General features: G+C 44.1%; 1 protein-coding gene across 1 annotated transcript in view; it reads right to left on the bottom strand.

Annotated features, from left to right (window-relative positions):
* The window catches only part of RAPGEF1 (Rap guanine nucleotide exchange factor 1), an 83,084-nt gene that overhangs the window by 29,807 nt on the left and 34,226 nt on the right, over window positions 1-19,051 (bottom strand). The window contains exons 3-9 of the mRNA XM_018074298.2: window positions 17,059-17,237; window positions 13,772-13,928; window positions 9,062-9,150; window positions 8,521-8,673; window positions 6,984-7,107; window positions 5,572-5,755; window positions 4,475-4,990 (exon numbers count right to left, since the gene is read on the bottom strand). Of these exons, the coding sequence (XP_017929787.1) occupies window positions 4,475-4,990; window positions 5,572-5,755; window positions 6,984-7,107; window positions 8,521-8,673; window positions 9,062-9,150; window positions 13,772-13,928; window positions 17,059-17,237 (1,402 nt within the window). The remainder of the gene's footprint in view (window positions 1-4,474; window positions 4,991-5,571; window positions 5,756-6,983; window positions 7,108-8,520; window positions 8,674-9,061; window positions 9,151-13,771; window positions 13,929-17,058; window positions 17,238-19,051) is intronic.

Genomic DNA, 19,051 nt, shown 5'->3' with positions numbered 1-19,051 from the left:
GGTTAAAGCCAGGGTCAAATTCGTTCATGAACATGAATTTCATCCTAAGTCCTACCAGTGAAATGAAGTGTGTTCTGGCAATATTCTCTTATTTGGAATCATGGTGAAGGATTCTTGGAGTAGAAAATACAGAATTACTAAAATACTGTTTTCAAATATCAGCGATTTAGTTGACTAAGGTGCTCCTATTAATACCTGTGTCCTGGAAAATGCTTGGTATCATACAGCAGCTTTAGAGGATAAGATCTAAAGAAAGCTTATGAAAGATATTTTCTAGCAGCAAAAGTGAACCAAGGATCAAGACTCCTTGGAGAAGTGTAGAGGACAAGAGCTCGAGGGAAAACACCACATTTTGAGAGCTCATCAACTGAGTAGGACAAAGGCCAAGAAGGCAGGCTTGGCAGTGCTGGCATAATGCAGCAGACACTGCTGAATTCAGATCAACCCTTCATGTGGAGTCACCTACAAAACCAGTGCTGCACTGAACATCCAGATCTGCAGATCAGGATTGCTGGCTGTGAGCTCCTGGGCTCAGACATTGGAATGACACCACAGCTCGGAAGTGTTGGTGAAAAGGGCATCACATTAGACACTTGTGTGAAATTAAATTACTGTAACTCAAGGCAGTGAGCCTGAATGCTGTCGAGAGCCTTAACTCAATTTGCAAGGGAATAATGAAGAGCTCTTTTATCTCAGCTCTTTATGAGGCTAATGCATCCCATCGTCATGGCAGCTGCCCTGCCTTGCTTGTTACAACTAGTCCAGGGCAGGTGGGCATGTCTCTGCTTTCTACTTCGTCATCTTTGTTTTTAGGTGAAGTGAAAAACAGTTGGGATGGTGAAATACAAACCTGGCTCAGGGGTAGAGACTGCAGAGTGCAAATTAAAATGGGCACCATCAAAATCCTGCCAGTCTTGAGCAGGAGAGTAAAGGAGAAAGACCATTCCCCAAGACTGCTGTTTGCAAAGGGTCTCCTCGCTCTCCACCATGGTTTTTAACAAGGCAGAAATTCAAAAAGCAGATGGGAAATTACATCACCAGCTCAGCTCAGGCTGCACGCCCTGCAGCGACTGTGCAGAGGGAGGGATGGGGGCTGCAGCCTCCACAGTGAGCAGCTGGGGTGGAGTGACAGTCTCAAGGCAGCACCCCGGGAGAGAAGGGAGGCGTGAGAGAAAAACCTCTCCCACCACATGCCCAGCTTATGTCAGTTCTTAGCCCAGACAGAAAATATGTGAAATTTAAAAAAAACCACCAAAAACCAACAAAAAAAAATATCTCAGACTGAGGCTAGGAACACCTTCCCAGCAATCTGCTTGCAGTGTCTTGGCTGTCATTTCAGAAGGAGCTAAAGCTGCTCAGGGATTTCCAGCACACACCAGTTCTGCCCATATGGTAGAAGTCACAGGTACTGCTCAACCACTGATCCTGGAACAGGAGAGGACCAGTGGTTGTGGTAAAAGATTACCAGCACTAAGGCACCCCCTGCAGCGAGGTAAGGCACAGATCCCACGAGGGGGGCTCACTGAAGGCCCAGCCCGACACTGGCGCCGTGTCACCAGCCAGGCCCTGCACAAGCCAACAGATCTCTGTGCGTGGGCAAGAGCCAAAATGATGGACATTCTTAAGCTATACCACACATCAACTCACAGGAGAAGTCAAGGTCAAATGAGCCAGTCGTTGCTGTCACCCCTGGGAGGAGAGCTGTTCTTCACAGAGCCCGCATTATCCGCTGGCTAAGCCCAGCCTGCCCCCAGCGTGGTTCCTGCAGTTAAATACCAGCTGCTCACAGGGCACCAGGCTGCATTTTGTTCCCACTGACAGCAAGAGAAACATGAATAAGTGCCTCACCAGTGGTTTCCCTGGCTGTCTGGGGGAAGGATCTTGTTATTTCTGACTCCGGGCTCTTAATGGCAGAAGCTGTTCCGTGTCTGTGTCTTGTTCAGCAGGAGCACGATGCTGGTGCTCAAGCAGAAGTCTGGAGTAATTTGCCCTTAGCACAGTAACATGTACTCTTACAGCACAGTAAAATAACCATAATTCACACCAGACTAAAAGCCCTATCACTCCTCTGTTTAAATTATACAGAAGTCAACTCTTGGAGGTCCCTCTGAGCACAGCTCACAGCAATACACAAGGTTAACTCCAGCAGATTTGCTCTATATTTACCAATAAAAAGACCATCAAAGTCTCTGCTGCAACATTTCCTGCCGGCTACCAAAAGATGACCCACAACAAAGGGACTACAACCAAGTCCCACCTGTGTGAGGTCTAGATCTCTTTAAGAAATTCATGCAACTCCTCCAGATCCCAGGAGTCTGTTGGCATTGTGGAAGTAGCCCCACCTCACTTATGTGGCAAAAACTATCCTGGATGTCACCATGTAGCCTGGGTAATGTTTTGCTGGCCTTTTAATGCTGAAAATAAAAGTAAAACTAGCAACCGTAGATCTGTGGTGTGATATACTGTGGAGTGAAGACAACCTAAAATGAGTTCTCAGTGCCACATGAATGCAACTAAAAAATTTGCTGCAGCCAGTTATCAGCCCAAACCTTTGTAACAAGGATGCTTTATCAAACTATCAGAGTTGACAACACATTAGGTAACAGCTCCCTCCTCTCCTAACAATGTAATCTGATCAATAGTCCCAAAACTTCTGATAGTGCCAGATGACAATTCACTCTATTCTAACATCAAAGAAAATTCACATACAAGGCTTTGATATTGAGGTTAAAATTGTGCTTGGGCAATAATGCAGAAGATAGCTTTTAAACTTAAGTAACTCCTTGACATCTCATATGATAACAGAAAACAAAGAAACGGGGCTTAGAGAGAAAAGCAATCAGCCCAGGTCTCTCTCTCAGCTGTTAAAGTGCCTCTTTCCCAAGATTCACTCAGGAATCTCCTCTCCACTAAAGCTGCCTATGTGCACAGAAGTGCATTTCCCTGCATCCATCCCAGTCTGAGTGGTGTAACACCCCTCCCTCGTTACTCACATGCAGCCCCACAGTGACCTGACCCTGCAGGAAGGTGCTCTGTGTCACAGTTGGTACTGCAGATGAGTATTTTGAACAGCAAAAGCCATAACAACCAGCCCAGGCTATGCCCTGTGCCAGCATTTATTTCCTGTCTGTTGTCTACAGACAAACATCTCACCTCCTTTTTAGCTGCTTTTAATATCTTTAACTTGCTTGAGAGAGACAAAAGTGATTTCCTGCATATGGGGACACTGAACTACCAGATGACCCTCACTTTCAGGTGAGTCAAGCCTTGTGCTCTGAGTAAAATCCCTGAGGGTTACTAATGTGGACTGGCCACTTAGGGATAATGGAAATGCTTTTAGACAAGGCACATTTCTGAAGAAGTAACTGGCAGAGTACACTACATAGGAGTGGACAGAATAGTGACCCTCCTGCACAACACGCCATCTCACTCCCATGTTATTCATGGAATCACAGGATCTTAGACTGGATTGGGTTGGAAGGACCTGCAGGGAATGGGGAGTCCACAACCATTCTGGGCAAAGTTACTCTCAGCGAAAAGTCTACAAACAGCAGAAAGGAGTCAGAAAGCCAACTCAGCACTCTGAAATCAGCTCTTCTCTTGGGCTGCCAGCCATGCAACACAATGTTCTTCACCCAGATCTTGTATACACTGCCTCCTCATGCAACACACAACTGCAAAGCCAGTCAGCAAACAGCAAACATCTGCTGGATCTCCCTGTGTAGCCCACAGCCCTCCTTGGTAGAGCAGTATGGCCAAGTGTTTGGCAAGAGGTCTCATATTTTTCAGCCATTAAGGATATCAGAAGAAGGTTTATGAGCTTGAGTTGTGGTCAGCACTGGTGTGCCAGGAGTCTGGCTGGGGTCAGGAGCCTTTGCTTTTAGAGGCTGCTCGTTTTAACGATGTGGGAAATTCTCAGGCATCCAAAGGAAATGAGATCCCATAGCAAAACAGCAGTATTGGACACTGGGTTAATAGTGTTGTCTTGCACAGCTATGTGGGTGACTGTGCTCCTGTTGCCAAATAACTGCTCTGGCAAGGCTCGGTTTTGGACAGAAAAGCAGTCCTTTCTCCAGGCTCTTGGAGAGGACCCAATTCTTTTCTGCAGGGGGAAACCATAAAATGGGGGAAGGGGAGAAGGAATGGACATAAAAAGGGAGAATAAACCAGGAAGATCTGCAAGGAAAAGTCCCTCAAAGATTCACATTCAGGTAAACAGAGAAGTAAAATGGTCTCACTACAGTAATGAAGATGCTGTGTGATGCCAGTTCCCCTGGGCCTGGATTGATCCTGGCTCCAAGAGTCACTCCCTGCCCACCAAAGGACTGACATTTCCATTCCGTGCCTTTAACACTGACTGATTTTGACACTCAGACACACATAGGCAATGTCACTACCATTACTCGGTGGTCAGCAAAAGCATGACAACTGCAAAGAAAGGAAAAGGTACAAGTAAACCCCAAAACTTGCTTACTGTGTTTGTTTTTCTTCTCTGGCAGAGGTGGTGGCTTTTCTGGGTCACTGTTAGAATCTGGAGCAGCAAAGTCAGCAATGAATTCCACTGGTGCTGAAGAGTTTCCTTGCTGGAAAGGCAGAACAGCAGCAAACGGCGTGAAGGGTATTGATGGGACAACCACAGCGTTCTGCAGGTCATCCTCGGAGATGTTGTCGTATTGGGAAGGGTGTCTCTCATAGGACACCCTGCAGCCTGAGTTATCAGAAGTCTGGGAGGCTGCACTTCTCCTCTTCTTTTCTGGTAAAGCTGGAGGAGTCTCTGTTGGCGGCGCTGCTCCCGAGAGGCTGCAGAATTCCAGGGGAGGAGAGTTGCCCTGCGGGAGCTGGAAAGCATGTCCATGGAAAGGGGAGCCAGACTCACCCAAGGACTCTGGCAATGGGCTGAGGATACCTGGCACCTGCTGAGGTACCTGATCAGCATTGGAGAGGTCCTGCTGCAGGAATTCATAGTCTGGATCATAGTGATCCGATTGATCTGGTTAAACAGAGGGGACAGGAGAATGATGCATTAGTTTCTCTCTTTTACTGTTTAGTCATTCTCAGTTCTGTCCCTCCCATTCCATCAGTAATTAATCAGTTCATTTTAATCAGGGTGGAACTTCCTTGAAGCTGGGAGCATCTTTTACACTTTCTGTGACATCTAGACTTTACAAAACTTGTAATTAATTCTTTACACTACCAAACAAACAACAAAAATTCACTAGGTAGATGACTGCAGACATAATTTACGTTTCATATTTATATTTATATTTTCTTTCCTAGTATACAGAAACAACATTGCTTTAGTCTACCAGCATTGTAATTTCTGCAGACAAGGCTGAAAACAACAAAACATTCCACTTGAGAGCCGAACTGAGTTTGAACACAATCATCTACAACAGCCAGGGAAACACATTCCCCTGGGCTTTTTCCTATCTGACAGAATAATTCTGCACAGAATTGCCTGCAGCAACTGCAACACGGCAGTTGCAGGCACAACCCATTTATTTCTGCATCCCAACTATGAGAGCTCCCAAACCAGAGGGAAGGGGACCCCACCAGGCCTGGAGAACTCACCCAAGGTTTCACAGCTTGTGTTCCGGGAGCACTGGCCGCTGTCGCGGTCCAGGGACGAGAGCTGCTCGTCAGACTTGCTGAGCTTGCCGATGCTGCTGCACGGTGAGAGACGAGGAGATTCCCCCCCATAGGAGTGGCTTCCCCCTGACAATCTCCTCTGGGCATAGCAGTCAACATCAAAATCCTTCAGCAAAAAGAACACCAAATCACCATCTTTCCTGGAAGCTCGCTTGTGAGCAAGATGAAGCTCGAGGAACAAACACCTCGCAGGAGGGGAGAGGATCAGTGCTGGTGGCCCTCTCTAGGGTAGACAAGCTCATGGGGAGCACAGAAACCCCCTGATTTGGTAAATAACCCATGCCAGGGAGCTCTGGGTGTTCTTGTTTCCAGGCTGGGCATGGTGTGACCCACATGGACCTCACAGACGCTGAGAAGATAATAGAGTTCCTCACTGCTGATGACTCCTTGTCATGACACTGATGCCAGGTAATGACTGCAAGATTTCTCTTAAAATACCTAGGCCTTTAGCAAATACTCAGTTGGCTTAGGTGCACCAAAGGGAAAATAAACTATAGTGAGATACAACTTTCTGGGATCATGACTACAGTTCTATTTCAGAAATTACCTCAAGCTTATCAACCTGTGAGTGAACCCCTCAACTATTCCCACTCCATCAGAAAAACCTTAGTGTGACTGTACTAGTAACTGAAGAATGGTCATGGCTTTATCTGGGTCAGCCAAATGACTGCAGAGGCTCCCTAAGCCAGAGCTGAGGCTTTGGGGATGAGGACAAGATTCGATTTTTGGGCAATTTAATAAGATTGAGGTCCTCACTGCTGAGTTAGTAAGTTCCTGAATGTGTAAAGCAAACCCAACCATTTACAACCTCATAAACCCCAGCCTAGCACAAGAAATGGAATGTGATTAACACACACCAACTTTTCCATTTTTCTAACATAAAATTTGCAAATTTCCCTCAAACTACTGCTTGAGTTAAAAGATGTTTTAAATTGTGACTGGATGAAGACAGAGTTCTGATCTCACCCTGCCACATGCTGCCTTGGGCTGTAAGTAAACCACGGTGAGATCTGTGTGAGCTCAGCCAGCTGCTCTGTCCCCTGATCCATTTGACATGGCAACACACCCAACTGCTCCCATCCTCACACTCTGCTGCAGCTCAAGGCAACGAGGTTTGTAGCAATTTGTTAATTAAACACAACAACACTGTAAAAAAATATTAAGCTGTTCACATTATTTACTGTGCTGATGTTCCTGCCACTAAAGCTCCCAGCCCAGAGCTCTCCCGTGCGGGGCTGCCTGGGATGAGCAGAGCCCTTCTGGCACTTCTCTGAGCTTTTGCTACAGTTCTCAGCACGTTTCCCTTGGCTTTCACCAAGGGGTTATGCCATTACCTGTCTGTTGATTCCAACAGGTAAACTGGACCCACTGGTAGCTCGGCTCATTGGGGCCACAACTGCCACTCTGGTCGGGGAAGGGGCCGACTGACGTTTTTTAGGGGGCAGTGCTGGTGGAGGGCTGCAAGACACAACAGGCATCAATGCTTCCATCACTCTTCCAGCAAAAAGACTTTCTACAGTCTTCACAAGTTGTTTTCCAGAAAGCCTTTGCCAGCCAGGAGCTATTCAGCAAACTGCATCCACTAACAAACGTTAATTTAAGAATATTCTCACAGGTACCGTCCTGTTCAGTGACTTATTTTTTAAGGCTGGAAAAGAGTTGTATTTCTCAAACAAAAACAACTGCTGTTTTAAAAAGTATTCTTAATGAAGCTAATTAGCATGGTAATTATTTCTTACTAAAAGCAGCGAAAATCCAAATTAAATGTTTGGGTTGACCCAAATATTGTTTCCATTGTACATTCCCTTCTCAAACCTTCAAGGTTTGAAGAACGTTCAAAGTTTCAAAAACTCACAGGAGAGGAAAATTCTTTTTCTCCCCTTTCTACTTTCTTGGTGAACTTCAGGGAACAAGAAGGTCAGTGCTGCTCTCACCCCAGACACTTTAAGGGCCCGTGTTTTGGCATGAATCTGTTTCACACATACACATTAGCAGCACCTAGTAAGAATTTAACCCCAGAATTTTTACTTTTTGCTTCTAATGACACATAATTCTGGTAATCATCAAGCCTGGAAGGTTCCCAGAGCACACATGTTCTGTTCTTTGAAGAGGAACTTTTTATATAACCCATGAGAATTCATAAAATATGCAGAAATGCGACTTTTTTTTCCAGTCATAGCCCTTGATGCTGCATTTTTAAATTAACACAACATATACTTTTCACACCAGCCATTAGCACCAGTCCTAGAGAAGAAAAACATCACACACACACAGACCAAAAACCTGCAAATTGGGGGTTTTCTATTCCTTCTCAAAATAGAAAACAGAAACTTTCATGTGGTTACTCGTAGAACTCTTCAGGGTAAGAACAACCAAGCACAAGGTTTTTTTCACACACTTTTGGCTCCTTTCACTCTTAAGCTGATAAGCAATGCAGAACCACCTCTGATAAACAATGCAGAACAACCTGGTTGTGCAGGACAGATTGGTAACTGCCAGCTGAGGTTAAAGAAACATTTCCCATCGGATACAGCAGCACCAAACACTTGTGCAGTGTGGAGTTCCCACAGTTTTACATCAGGTTTTTACGGATTTATGTGATGCGTTTCATGCACGGACCTCAGGGCATGGCACTATCCTCACATAAAGAGAAGGAAAGGAAAACACAGAGAGAAAATAATCAGACAGACAGAACCCAAATTCATAAGCAGTCCAGGAGCAAGGAATAATTACTCCTGAAGACTGGAAATTCAGAGGCAGCACTAACCCTCCTCAAGAATTCTCTTGTGCCCATTTGGCAAGACTGTTTAAAAACCAACAAGCTGGTAAGAGGCACTGGTGTTCTCCAGTCAGCTGACTGGCCAGTATTACCTGTTCTCTGCCACACGAATGCTGGGCAGAGGGGGTTTGGGAGGTGCAACTTCTTCATCCGTGGAGTCAGTCAGCAGCTCGTTGGATTGAGTCATATTGGTTGTCTTGTTGAGGATCTCCATTTCTCGGTCTGTGAGGGGAAGTTCTGATGGGCTGCAACATGCAAAACACAGATTGTAGATCATAAACCACAGCTGGAATGCAGTCTGCTGACAGATTCATTCCTATTTTAAATCATGTGCAATACAACAGACACCTACAGCAGAAGGCAGAATTTGCATCTGCAGGTGGAATTCCATGTATGTGTAGAATAGACTGTGCACGTGTTACGGGGGATGTTTCATTGCCAGATTTTGGGTTTTTTCCTACCACAGGATATTCTCTTTTAATGGTCCCACAGAAACGGATGGGGCTCCATAAAGAACACTACACCACCCTCTGTGAAGAATAAGTGAGTGCTTTACCTCAATCAGCAGTAGACAGAAATTATCCCCTCTATATCAGTCTTGCACACAGAAGAAATCCTTGTCAGTGGACCCACCTGTCAGATTTACATGCTGGTAAACTGGGTTTAACTGGGCTTGTGGGAGAGGGATGCTCCTGCTTTTCAATTGTGAGTCTGACCAGCTCCTGATGAATGGAGAGGAGAGAAGAAAAAGAGAATAATCATTACTTGCTGAATGTTGCACTTAAACACCCTAGAACAGAAAGGGATGCTACTGCAGTGAACTTGTTAGCAGACACAGAGAGAGCTGAGCTGGGTGTAGGTCTGGTACAGAGCCACAGAAATGATGCAGAACAGCTGCTAAGGAGCAGTTTGGCCATATTTGAGTTAAGTTCATAAACCCTGGCCCTATGGGGATTCTGCACAAACACACACATGTCTTTTTGCTGTGCTTCCTCTTTCCTCCATCATCACAAATGTGTTCCAGTCCCCACAACACCCTAGATAATGGCAAATTGGCTTTACATACGTAAATATAAGTACAGAACAGTCTTACCCAGTGGAGCACTTCACCTAGCCAAAAAAACAAACCCATTAAGTAATTGTTTTATATTTTATAAATAAATATGTATTTGTTCAAAAAATCAAGTTTCCTGTAGGATGCCCAACAACACATTAAACAGTGAACCCCTTTATTAAAAGGCCTGCTTCCCCTGAAGCCACTTTTTAACATGTTAGCAATGCAAGTCTTAATCATTCAAGGAGCTACTGTGGTGCATCTGTTATAGGCAGATAAGGCTCTGGATAAAGAGATAAGGGCACGATAATCCTGAACTCTAAGTATGCCAGCAGTCAAAGCAACAATCATTCACGCCAGAAAGATGGAGAGAACATTTTATGGATGTCTGAGGCCAACAAACAGATCTACTGCTCACAGATACAGACACATGCCCTATTAGAGGCAGGCTGGAAAACTGGCAGTGCTTCCTGACAGTATTGGCTTCCCAGAGTATTGCGCAAAGGAAATTATATGGGATCAATTTTAATTTGTTGCTTTTTTTTTTAAAGCAGTCTGAAGTACAGTGTCATCATTCCAGCATCATCTTCATGTCCTTGCCTGCAGAGCTTGGAAACAACTGGCATTGCTCTCTCAGTGCAGCAACTGCAACTGGAATGTCACCACCATCATCCTTCCGAGGAAGGAAAAGATTCTAGTTCTGGTATTTTTGCATGAGGCTCTACTTAAAGCTGAACTTCCATGGGTTAACACATGCACAACAAGAGGAATAAGGTGCTGCACTGGATGTGCAGAGGATGGCAAACACGCTGTCCAAGTGTCCACCTCAGCTCATTTTGGTTTCCATGTTTTACTTAACATTCTTGGTGTGAGTTTGTGCTCTAACAGAATGTACACTGTGTTAACCAAAACCAGGACAAACATTCAGCTTTCCACAAGCTGTCCTGGAAAATCCCACACAGGGGGAAGGAAGAGGGAGCACAAACAGAGCACACACAGATGTCCACGGGGACTAATGCTATGAAGATGTTCCTGTTGGGACAGACAGACGAGAGCCCTGGTGAGGAACAGAATGTTCTGAGAAGTGCCCTGAGGAGGACAAGCACAGCACCAAGCTGACCACAGCTCCCACCTCCTAGGGTAGTCACATCCCTCAGCAGGGAAATACTCAGCAACAAGGAGCAACATACCAACAGGGCTTTGGACAATCCATCAGCAACACTGTGGTAATGCAAGTTACACAGTAAAGTCAAATAATTCAGGCTCTCCAATGATAAAACTGCTACAGTTGTAACACAGACACTGAGATGACCTCAGACCTCTCTGCTGAGTGTCCCTTGTTACTCAACAGAAACTAGTTTAACAAAATGTACTTTCCCCTCTTTATCTTCTCTTTCAGGATGAACAGTCTTTAATTAAAACCTTGCTATTCCTTTTAGACTTTAAAAATTCCCCTGTAAAGTTTACAGAACATCACCAGGAAAAACAACCATAGAACCTGGGAGCCTACAAACCCCAGAGAAGGTTTTTCTGTGAATTGGACCATTTGGAAATTACACAGTGACACCATTTGACCTTTATGGTTGCAGCTGGCACCATGTTCCCAGTTACTGTCAGGCCTGAGTGATGACACCAGGGATTGCCACCCTCCTGCCTTCTGCACAAAATCCCACTGCTGAAGAGGTTTCTGGAGACCCTCAGGCACTTTAACAGACTGGGAGTCAGACCCTGAGGGGCTGTTGGGTCCTGGCCAGCAAGAACTGCAAATGCACAAGAGCACAAGAAGGGAAATAAAACATTCAAACCCCAGAGCCAACATACTCCTTAAATATTCTTTTGAAATGGCTATGGAAGGGAAAATGTAACATTTCCTTTTCCTCACCTTTCTTCACCACTTGTTTGCCAGTCACAATGGACACACAGTTGTCCACTACACGGGAATGTAGGTTAAAATGGGAGAAAATCAATCTGTTTTGGCTCAAAAATATCTTCAGAATGATTCAAAGCATTGGGACTGTGGGGAAAAAACCCCAGAGCACCTCTCACCAGAGGCACCAAGACAACGAAAGATTGTTAACACTTGGGAGGACCACTTTCCCTTCAAACTTTGACAAGTATCACCAGACCCTGACTGTTTCTCCTCTCTACTATCCCCAAGTGAGAACTAGCACTTGAAAATCAAGCCAAGATCTTTAGCATACACACAGAGGTAATCAGCACACAACTGAGCCAGATGCACATTATGCTATGCCTTATCAGCAAGGAAAGAGATTCCTGCAGCAGTGATTAGAGATAATTAAAGCCTCTCTGCAAACTTATGCTACTTCAGCAAGCTGGAAATTCCAAAAGGAGAGGGATTTTTAAGAAGTTATATAATGAAAACAAGGAATTTTTTCCCCCTTACATATGCCTAGCAAGGCTCTAAAACCTGAGATCAAAACATCAAGTTACAGAGGTGAACAAGCGACTCCTTTATGCTCAGTTCTGAAAATAAAGGGGGAAATAAGCACTGAAATGTGGAAGTGGATCTTGTGTGATCTGCCAGAAAAACAAAGTAGGTTCTGCTGTGGAGAGAAGTGTCCAACTTCTCAGTTCTGCTTCCAGATCTGAAAATTGGCTTGGCTCTACTAAAATAAACCTTGTGCTTTGCCATGAAGTAGATGAGAGCACGCCACTTCCAAATGCTGTGCCCTGTTGATGGGCAGAGACATTCACATCTACCCAGACAGCCACACATCTGCTCCAACCATGTTCCAGGCTGACCAGACACAAGTCAGCTCCAACTGGAAGGCCAAAATAAGCTTTAGTCTAACAACAAAGTAGAGACTGATATAACCACAGTGCTCAGCAGGGCTCCAGAGCTCAGGTTTAGCACTGCATGGACGTGCCCTTGCTGCTCCCAGCCTGGGCTGGATCACAGAGCAGATGTCCAAGACTGAGATCTTCTCCCACCCAAGGCTTTCCCCCCAACCCAGACCTTCTCCCCCATCCAGAGAGGATGCTGCTCTGGCTGGAAGTAACAGGTACCAAGGGTTTAAATACTGCTTGAAGTGAACAACGTGTGCCCAAGTCTCCTGCAATGAGACCACACAATTCTGCCCTGGGTCTGGGGATAACACCTCTCTCCACAGGACTGTGCAGATTCAGTCAGTGATAACTCACCATTTGCTGGGGTATTACAGTTCAGATATTACAGATTTTCACATACTGCAAATTGCTGCTGAATTCCCACACTAACAGCAGCTGAGACTCTGGGCTAAACTCTTTTTCTCTCTCCCGCTGTGCAAATTTAAGACCAGCTTTACTTTTAAAACGTGGAGCTTAAAGAGCATATTGCGCAAAATAATCCTGGAAAATCCGTCTTCTTTAGGTGATGGAAATGTTTGGTTTCAAAGATATTTATTTAAAAGGCTCATAAAGTAATAGTAGATTTTAGTATCTGTGTTTGAGTAACACTAAAGAGATATCCAGAGGATGCAAACCAAGAGGCCTGAAAATGTGACAGTCAAAGCCAGGGAGATCCACTTTGGTTTTGCACTCAGCAGGAGATGACAGTCTGTCCTAAACCCAGGTCAAGCAAACTTTTACCTGCAGTGTTAAGACAGGTGAATGACAAGCCTGGGACACAGAAATAATGGGTACCAAAAGCTCCCAGGGAGGTAGAAGGAAATCCAACAGCTTTCACAGGGTGGAACAGTGAGGGAATGCTACAAGCAGGTCTCACAATAGATACAAAGATTTCTGTTAAACATTTCCATTAGTTATGCAAAATTAATCTCCAGAAAACTGAGTTTAGCTCATCACCTGTTCCACACCCTAATCCAGCCACTGAGAGTGGTGATGTATCACTGACAAATCCCTTGAATTTTATATCAGAAGATGGAGCTGGAGCCTTTGATTCTCTGTGGGCATTGACAGGGAGCATTTTCATTTTATTCTGCCTAGACAGAAAATATGCAAACTCTGCATAGGAGACTGGGAATGACTTGCCAAAAAATTAATACAATGCCAAATAAAGATTTATTGCTTCTTCCAATTCACCCAAATGCCAGGGTAAGCATTTCAGAAGTTCACACTAAGAGCCAAACTGTTTGTGCTAATCTTTAACCAGCACTCCAAGCAGGATCATTTCACCTATGGAGCAGCTGATTTAAGGGATAGTTAACTGAAGGCAAGAATAGGACCTTCATATTTAACCCACACTTAAAAACCTCTTTTACACAGATCTTTTCTAAAACACGTTATCACGTACTTTATACAATGTGATTTACAATATCTCTCTGGTGTACCTTGACTCCATCCAGAACAGCTTTTATGACATCCTTCACTGTTGTCACCATCTCCTTGTCCTCTGAGTTCACCCCCTCCAGCATCACCTGGTCAGACCAGCGGATGAGGTTGGCCAGGCTCTGGTACACGCGGCTGTAGCAGGACGAGATGGCAGAACTGGGCAGCAGAGGAGGAAAAAAAAAGAACAAAATGAAATTATGGAGACCTTATCAAATGTTATGAGAGTGCATTTCACACTGTTAAAGGTGTGTTCTCCTTTTCTCTCTCTGACATTCAGAATCTGTGTGTAGCAGGTGACAAAGCTCAGGGTTGCAGTTGCTCTCCCATTCTCTAGCACCCAACGGGATGACAATATGGAAGTACAAACCATCAGCAGTTCATTCCCAGTTATCAGGAGGAATTATCTGGGTTGCAGGTTAACACAGCAATGCTTAAAATAACATTCCTTCCATTTTAATTTACAGCTCCATCCTATGCCTTAACTTTAAACGTAAGTACTTAAGTGCTACATTTAAGTTTAAACTATATTATTTTAGTATTATCTATGGTTTCCTTCTTCCTTATTAACTCTCCCCAAAAATGCCTTGGATCATTGAGAGCTGACTCTATTCATTCCTTTACAAATCATTGCCTCACTGTTTATAATGCCTGAAAACACGTAATTAAAATTACTTCTTTAGAGAAATTGAACTGAATGAATTTCAGGTTTGAAAAAGGAAGGGTGTTGCTTTGTTTTGATTTTAATGAGAAACAGAATGGAAGCTATTGTTCTGAAGAGGGGGGGGGGGAGGAATTTTGGAAGGATGACAACTCTAAATAAAAGTGAACTGTAACAACAGTGCTCCCAGGCATTTTCCTGGCCATTCTGAAAACACTGACTTCATTACTAAACAAGGTGTGTTAACAGTACTGCTGATGGCAGCGCCTCAGCAATTCTTTGTCAAGTTAAATCAATTTCAAGCTGCATCAAAACCATAAACAGATAAGAGAAGGTGTAATCTTGCAATCATTACTGGTACAAGTGTTCCAGCTCTTCCCGTTTCTCTTTGCTATCCATTTTACATTGGCTCAACTCCAGTAATTTCATTATCTGCCAGAAAAGAACCAAGCCCACAAGCTTCAATGAGTTCATTTAGGTGAATGAGGTTTGCAGGACTGGGGAAAGAATTGTTGTCACCTTAGGACCAGGGGATACAAACAATGGCAAGGACTTGAGTCTGGCTGTTGTTTGTTTTGTTTTGTTTTTTTTTTTAAAGGATGCTGCTTGCCATTTGTTCTCATTTCAAATGAAATTAGCTTGGTACGAGATTTTTCCTAAACAGGGCCCTCCCCCATCTCTTTCTGTGGCTTTGATTTCCTTGCCATTAATCTTCAGCCTGCTTCCTTCTAAGGAGGCGGTAATTGAAAGCCCATTTTGTGCTAGATTTAATTACTTTTTTCCTTGATGCAAATGCTTCCCCTAAAGCAAAAAAAAGTCCAACAGTAATTGTAGGGTTTTCTTCTACACTGACACAAGTCTTGCTCACTTTTCTTGAGGGGGATTTGCCATCAAAATCACCCCTTTGTGTCCTGCCACTAAAGTACAATAGGTAGGCAGGAAAGGACATGGCTTTTTTAGAAAGCCAGATTTCCTTTTGGGTTTTTTGGGAGGCTAAAACAGGCAGAGCATACACTTGGGATCTGTGCCTTAATCCACACTGTTTCCAGAAAGAGAGACTTATCACTGTGCAGAAGACTCCACTGAGTACTGACTGAAAATTCTGCTTATATGGACAAATATGAGTATCCAACAGTCAAGTTTGCATGAGTTCACCACTAAGAGAGAACAGATAAAAATTGTGAAGAATAGAAAAGTCTGAAATACTTCATCTGTTGAACACCACTTATTTGATATTTATTTCCAAATATATTCTTGGAAGGAAAAATCACCCAGCAAACACCCCCTGAATACATAAATCAAATCAAGTGATTATGAAAATGGCCTGTTCTATCCTAAACATACTTGCTGACATTTCACATGTTCTCTTGGTGTAAGAGGAAAGTTTGTTCTCTCTTTTATTAAGTGAAAGCAGGTGCTTGTCAGGAATTTAATGGCAAGGGGAAACCTGGTAACAACTGAAGAAACTTCTGTGTCTGTATCCAGAAGCCTGATGAGCATTCCCATTCCAAGAGCTATTGGACTTTGTGGTTCAACAGATCCAACCTAAACTGGATCTTACCTGTCTCAGCCACAGAACTGATACAATCCCATTGGCTCCTTCATTTTTACCTATTTGGCCTGTGCACTGGGGCCAAACACAGCTGAGCATTCTGTTTGCAAAGCCTTTGGCACCCCAGTGCTGTCTCAACCACACTATAAACCCTTCCTGCACCAGAGTTGAAATAAGGATCTTGAAAGAAAAAGATTTGGAGATATTTAATGGGAAAACAAATAGGAACAGTGCAAAACCTGGCAGGATTTCAGGAACCAAACACCTGCATTTCTCTGCTTAGTTTTATCTGCTTTTCTCTGTCTGGGCTAACTTTGCTCTTTCCATATTATTCAACAATGTTTTCTGTAAATCAACAGCTCCAGCATCCATGGGATGAACAGCAGCTGTATTTCTATGGTTTGGCAAGTCTACAAATTCTTATAATCCATGATGAGCTTGGCTTTGGCAAATTTCTACTTCTTTCATGGCTTCAAAACCACTGCCTAACTGCTAAAAACATAATACACATAATCTGTTAAAACATAAAACAATAATCTGTTGAGTGAGCACGGGAATGAACTTGGTTAATCTGCTGAAGTACATCTATTTACTTCTACATCTGATCCAGTAAAATCAAAAAAAGCTGTAAAAAGTGAAGGCTCAGACTTCTGTAATATCAGGGTGGATAAAGTGAACACAGAAAAGGATTACTCTGAAGATAAACTCCTTTTTCAGGTAAAGCTATTGGATTTGTTAGCTTTCAGGGTACCATCATGGACTGCAGAAACAGTAATACCATCTGAGGAGAACCTCCCACTAGCAAATGATGAATTTCCAAGTTTATGCTAAGAATCATCCCTTCCTCCTCTCTGAAACCGGTCTGATTTGCTTTATCTTTCCACAGCATGAGCTTCTTCGCAGCAGGGAATCTGCTTTTAAATTATGTTTGAAAACCACCACGTAATTAGCAAAAATAGCGGTCGCTTCATCAGCCACCACAGCATTCCCTGTCCCCTGCACGACGTGGGTCTTCAGACACAGGGATAGAAGCTGGGAGCCCGCTGGTCTGTCATGCTCCCAAAATCCAAACTCACCTTTGCTGGATGCGAGGATCAGTTTGCACCAAGGGCAGGATGGCTTCCAGCACTTTACTGGCTGAGCCTGGCAGCATCTCTAATACTTTGTTATCAATTGCCATTTTATCCACAATTGTCTTAAAGTAGCGCAGTGCACTGACGACCTCCTTCTCCTTCTCCTCCAGCCACGACACATTCTAAAGAGGAGGGGGAAAAGGACAGATGTGTTAAAACTTCAGGGTTTTTAAGGGCAAGGTTCATTGAACACACCTGGACCATGGTGACACTGAGGTATATTCCATGAGAAGTGGAGAAAACCCCTTCTACAAACAACCACTTTTAAACTGAGTTGCTGCTCTTTCAAAAGAACAGTCAGTGCAAAATTACACCCATGCTTTAACTTTCTGCATTACCTGCATTCCAAATTGAAGGCTAATCTTGATCAGTTTTAGGTCAAGATTAACACTGCTGATGACATCAAGGGCACTGCTTTGAAACTCCCATGCCAAACTGGGGAGGGTGAAAGAAAAAAACATATCACAGAATCACAGAATGGTTTGGGTTGGAGGGACCTTAAAGACCAGCTAGTTCCACTCCCTGCCATGGCAGGGACATCTTCCACTAGCCCAGGCTCCTCCAAGCCCCGTCCAACCTGGCCTTGGGCACTTCCAGGGATGGGGCAGCCACAGCTTCTCTGGGCAACCTGTGCCAGGGCCTCACCACCCTCACAGGGAAGGATTTCTTCCTGATATCTAATCTAAACCTGCCCTCTGTCAGTGTAAAGACATCACCCTTATCCTATCACTACATGCCCTTGTAAAATACAAGAAAACCTCCAAACAAAAAACCCCACTCTGATGAACCTCCAAGCTAAGTAATTTTGTGATGCTGCTGGAATGAGGGAACTCGCACACTCTCCACTGTGACAAGGTGTGAAAGCTAAATTTTGGCACTGGGGAATGAATGTTGCAGAAGGGAACAATTCATTGAAATGAGGCTGAGTTGTGGTCACCAACTTTCATGCTACCACCAACACTAGAAGAGGAAATTCAGAAGTGATACATGATACCTTAATGGCACTCTGGACAGGGAAAGTTTACCAGAGTATGCCTGGAGGACTTTTAATGCCACAAGTAATTCCTAAGTGAGATTTAAATTAACTCCTGCACACTGCTAGAAAAGGAGCAGAGAGCTTAACAGAGTCAGATTTCATCCATTATCTCCTCAGTAAATTCTCCTTCAAGAATTAACGACCTATGGGCATTGTGTGCTCCCCATACTCTTGTCAGCTGTTAAACTGCTGCTTTTCTGCAAAATCAGGCCAGCAGCCCAAAAGGTTTTAGGAGGAACAATTTATAGGCAGCACTGGTTAGTAATTTGGGGCCAGATGCATAAAAGAATTAGAATCCCAAGTTCCATCTAGCTCCAACTTTAGAAGTCTAAGTTCTAATCCAAGATCTGCAAACCACTCTGTCATTTTCTATCTCATTTGGGAAGGGCCCAAAATCCGCTGCTGCTTCCACTTTTTTGACAATACTGCTTGCCAGGCACCTCAAGTTCTGATCTGCAGCCCACAGTGCCCTGAACTCTCTTGCTTAGAAGCATTCTGGCAACTCACTGATATGAAAAAGGACATTTTCCATTTTGCAGGTATGTGCCCTCACCACTGCACAGCTTAATCCGGGATACAGAATCATAAAAACATTTAGGTTGGAAACAAACCTCTAGGATCATTGAGTCCATCTATGGAGAGGTTCAGTCTCTCCCTGAAGGTTTTGCATTTCATATGGAATGATCACACATTTCAGGGATCAGAGAGTCCGTGTATTCCCTGAGTGAGTATGACCATGGCCCAGCACTCAGAGCTCTCAAACAGAAGTGAAAAAATGTGGGCTGCAGTTCCTGCTCCAGTGGCTGTTTATGGATTTCATTCAACAACTGCTTCCTGTAGAAAGGCTTGAGACTTAATAGCTTAAACACTCTGCTGGTGCATGGGAGGGATGGGTCTGAC

The sequence above is a fragment of the Manacus vitellinus genome, unplaced genomic scaffold (assembly GCF_001715985.3).
Source record: "Manacus vitellinus isolate BGI_N305 unplaced genomic scaffold, ASM171598v3 scaffold_27_pilon, whole genome shotgun sequence".
NCBI classification, from domain to species: domain Eukaryota; kingdom Metazoa; phylum Chordata; class Aves; order Passeriformes; family Pipridae; genus Manacus; species Manacus vitellinus.
Note: the sequence above shows the minus strand (reverse complement) of the source record. Positions and strands in the feature narration are given on the sequence as shown.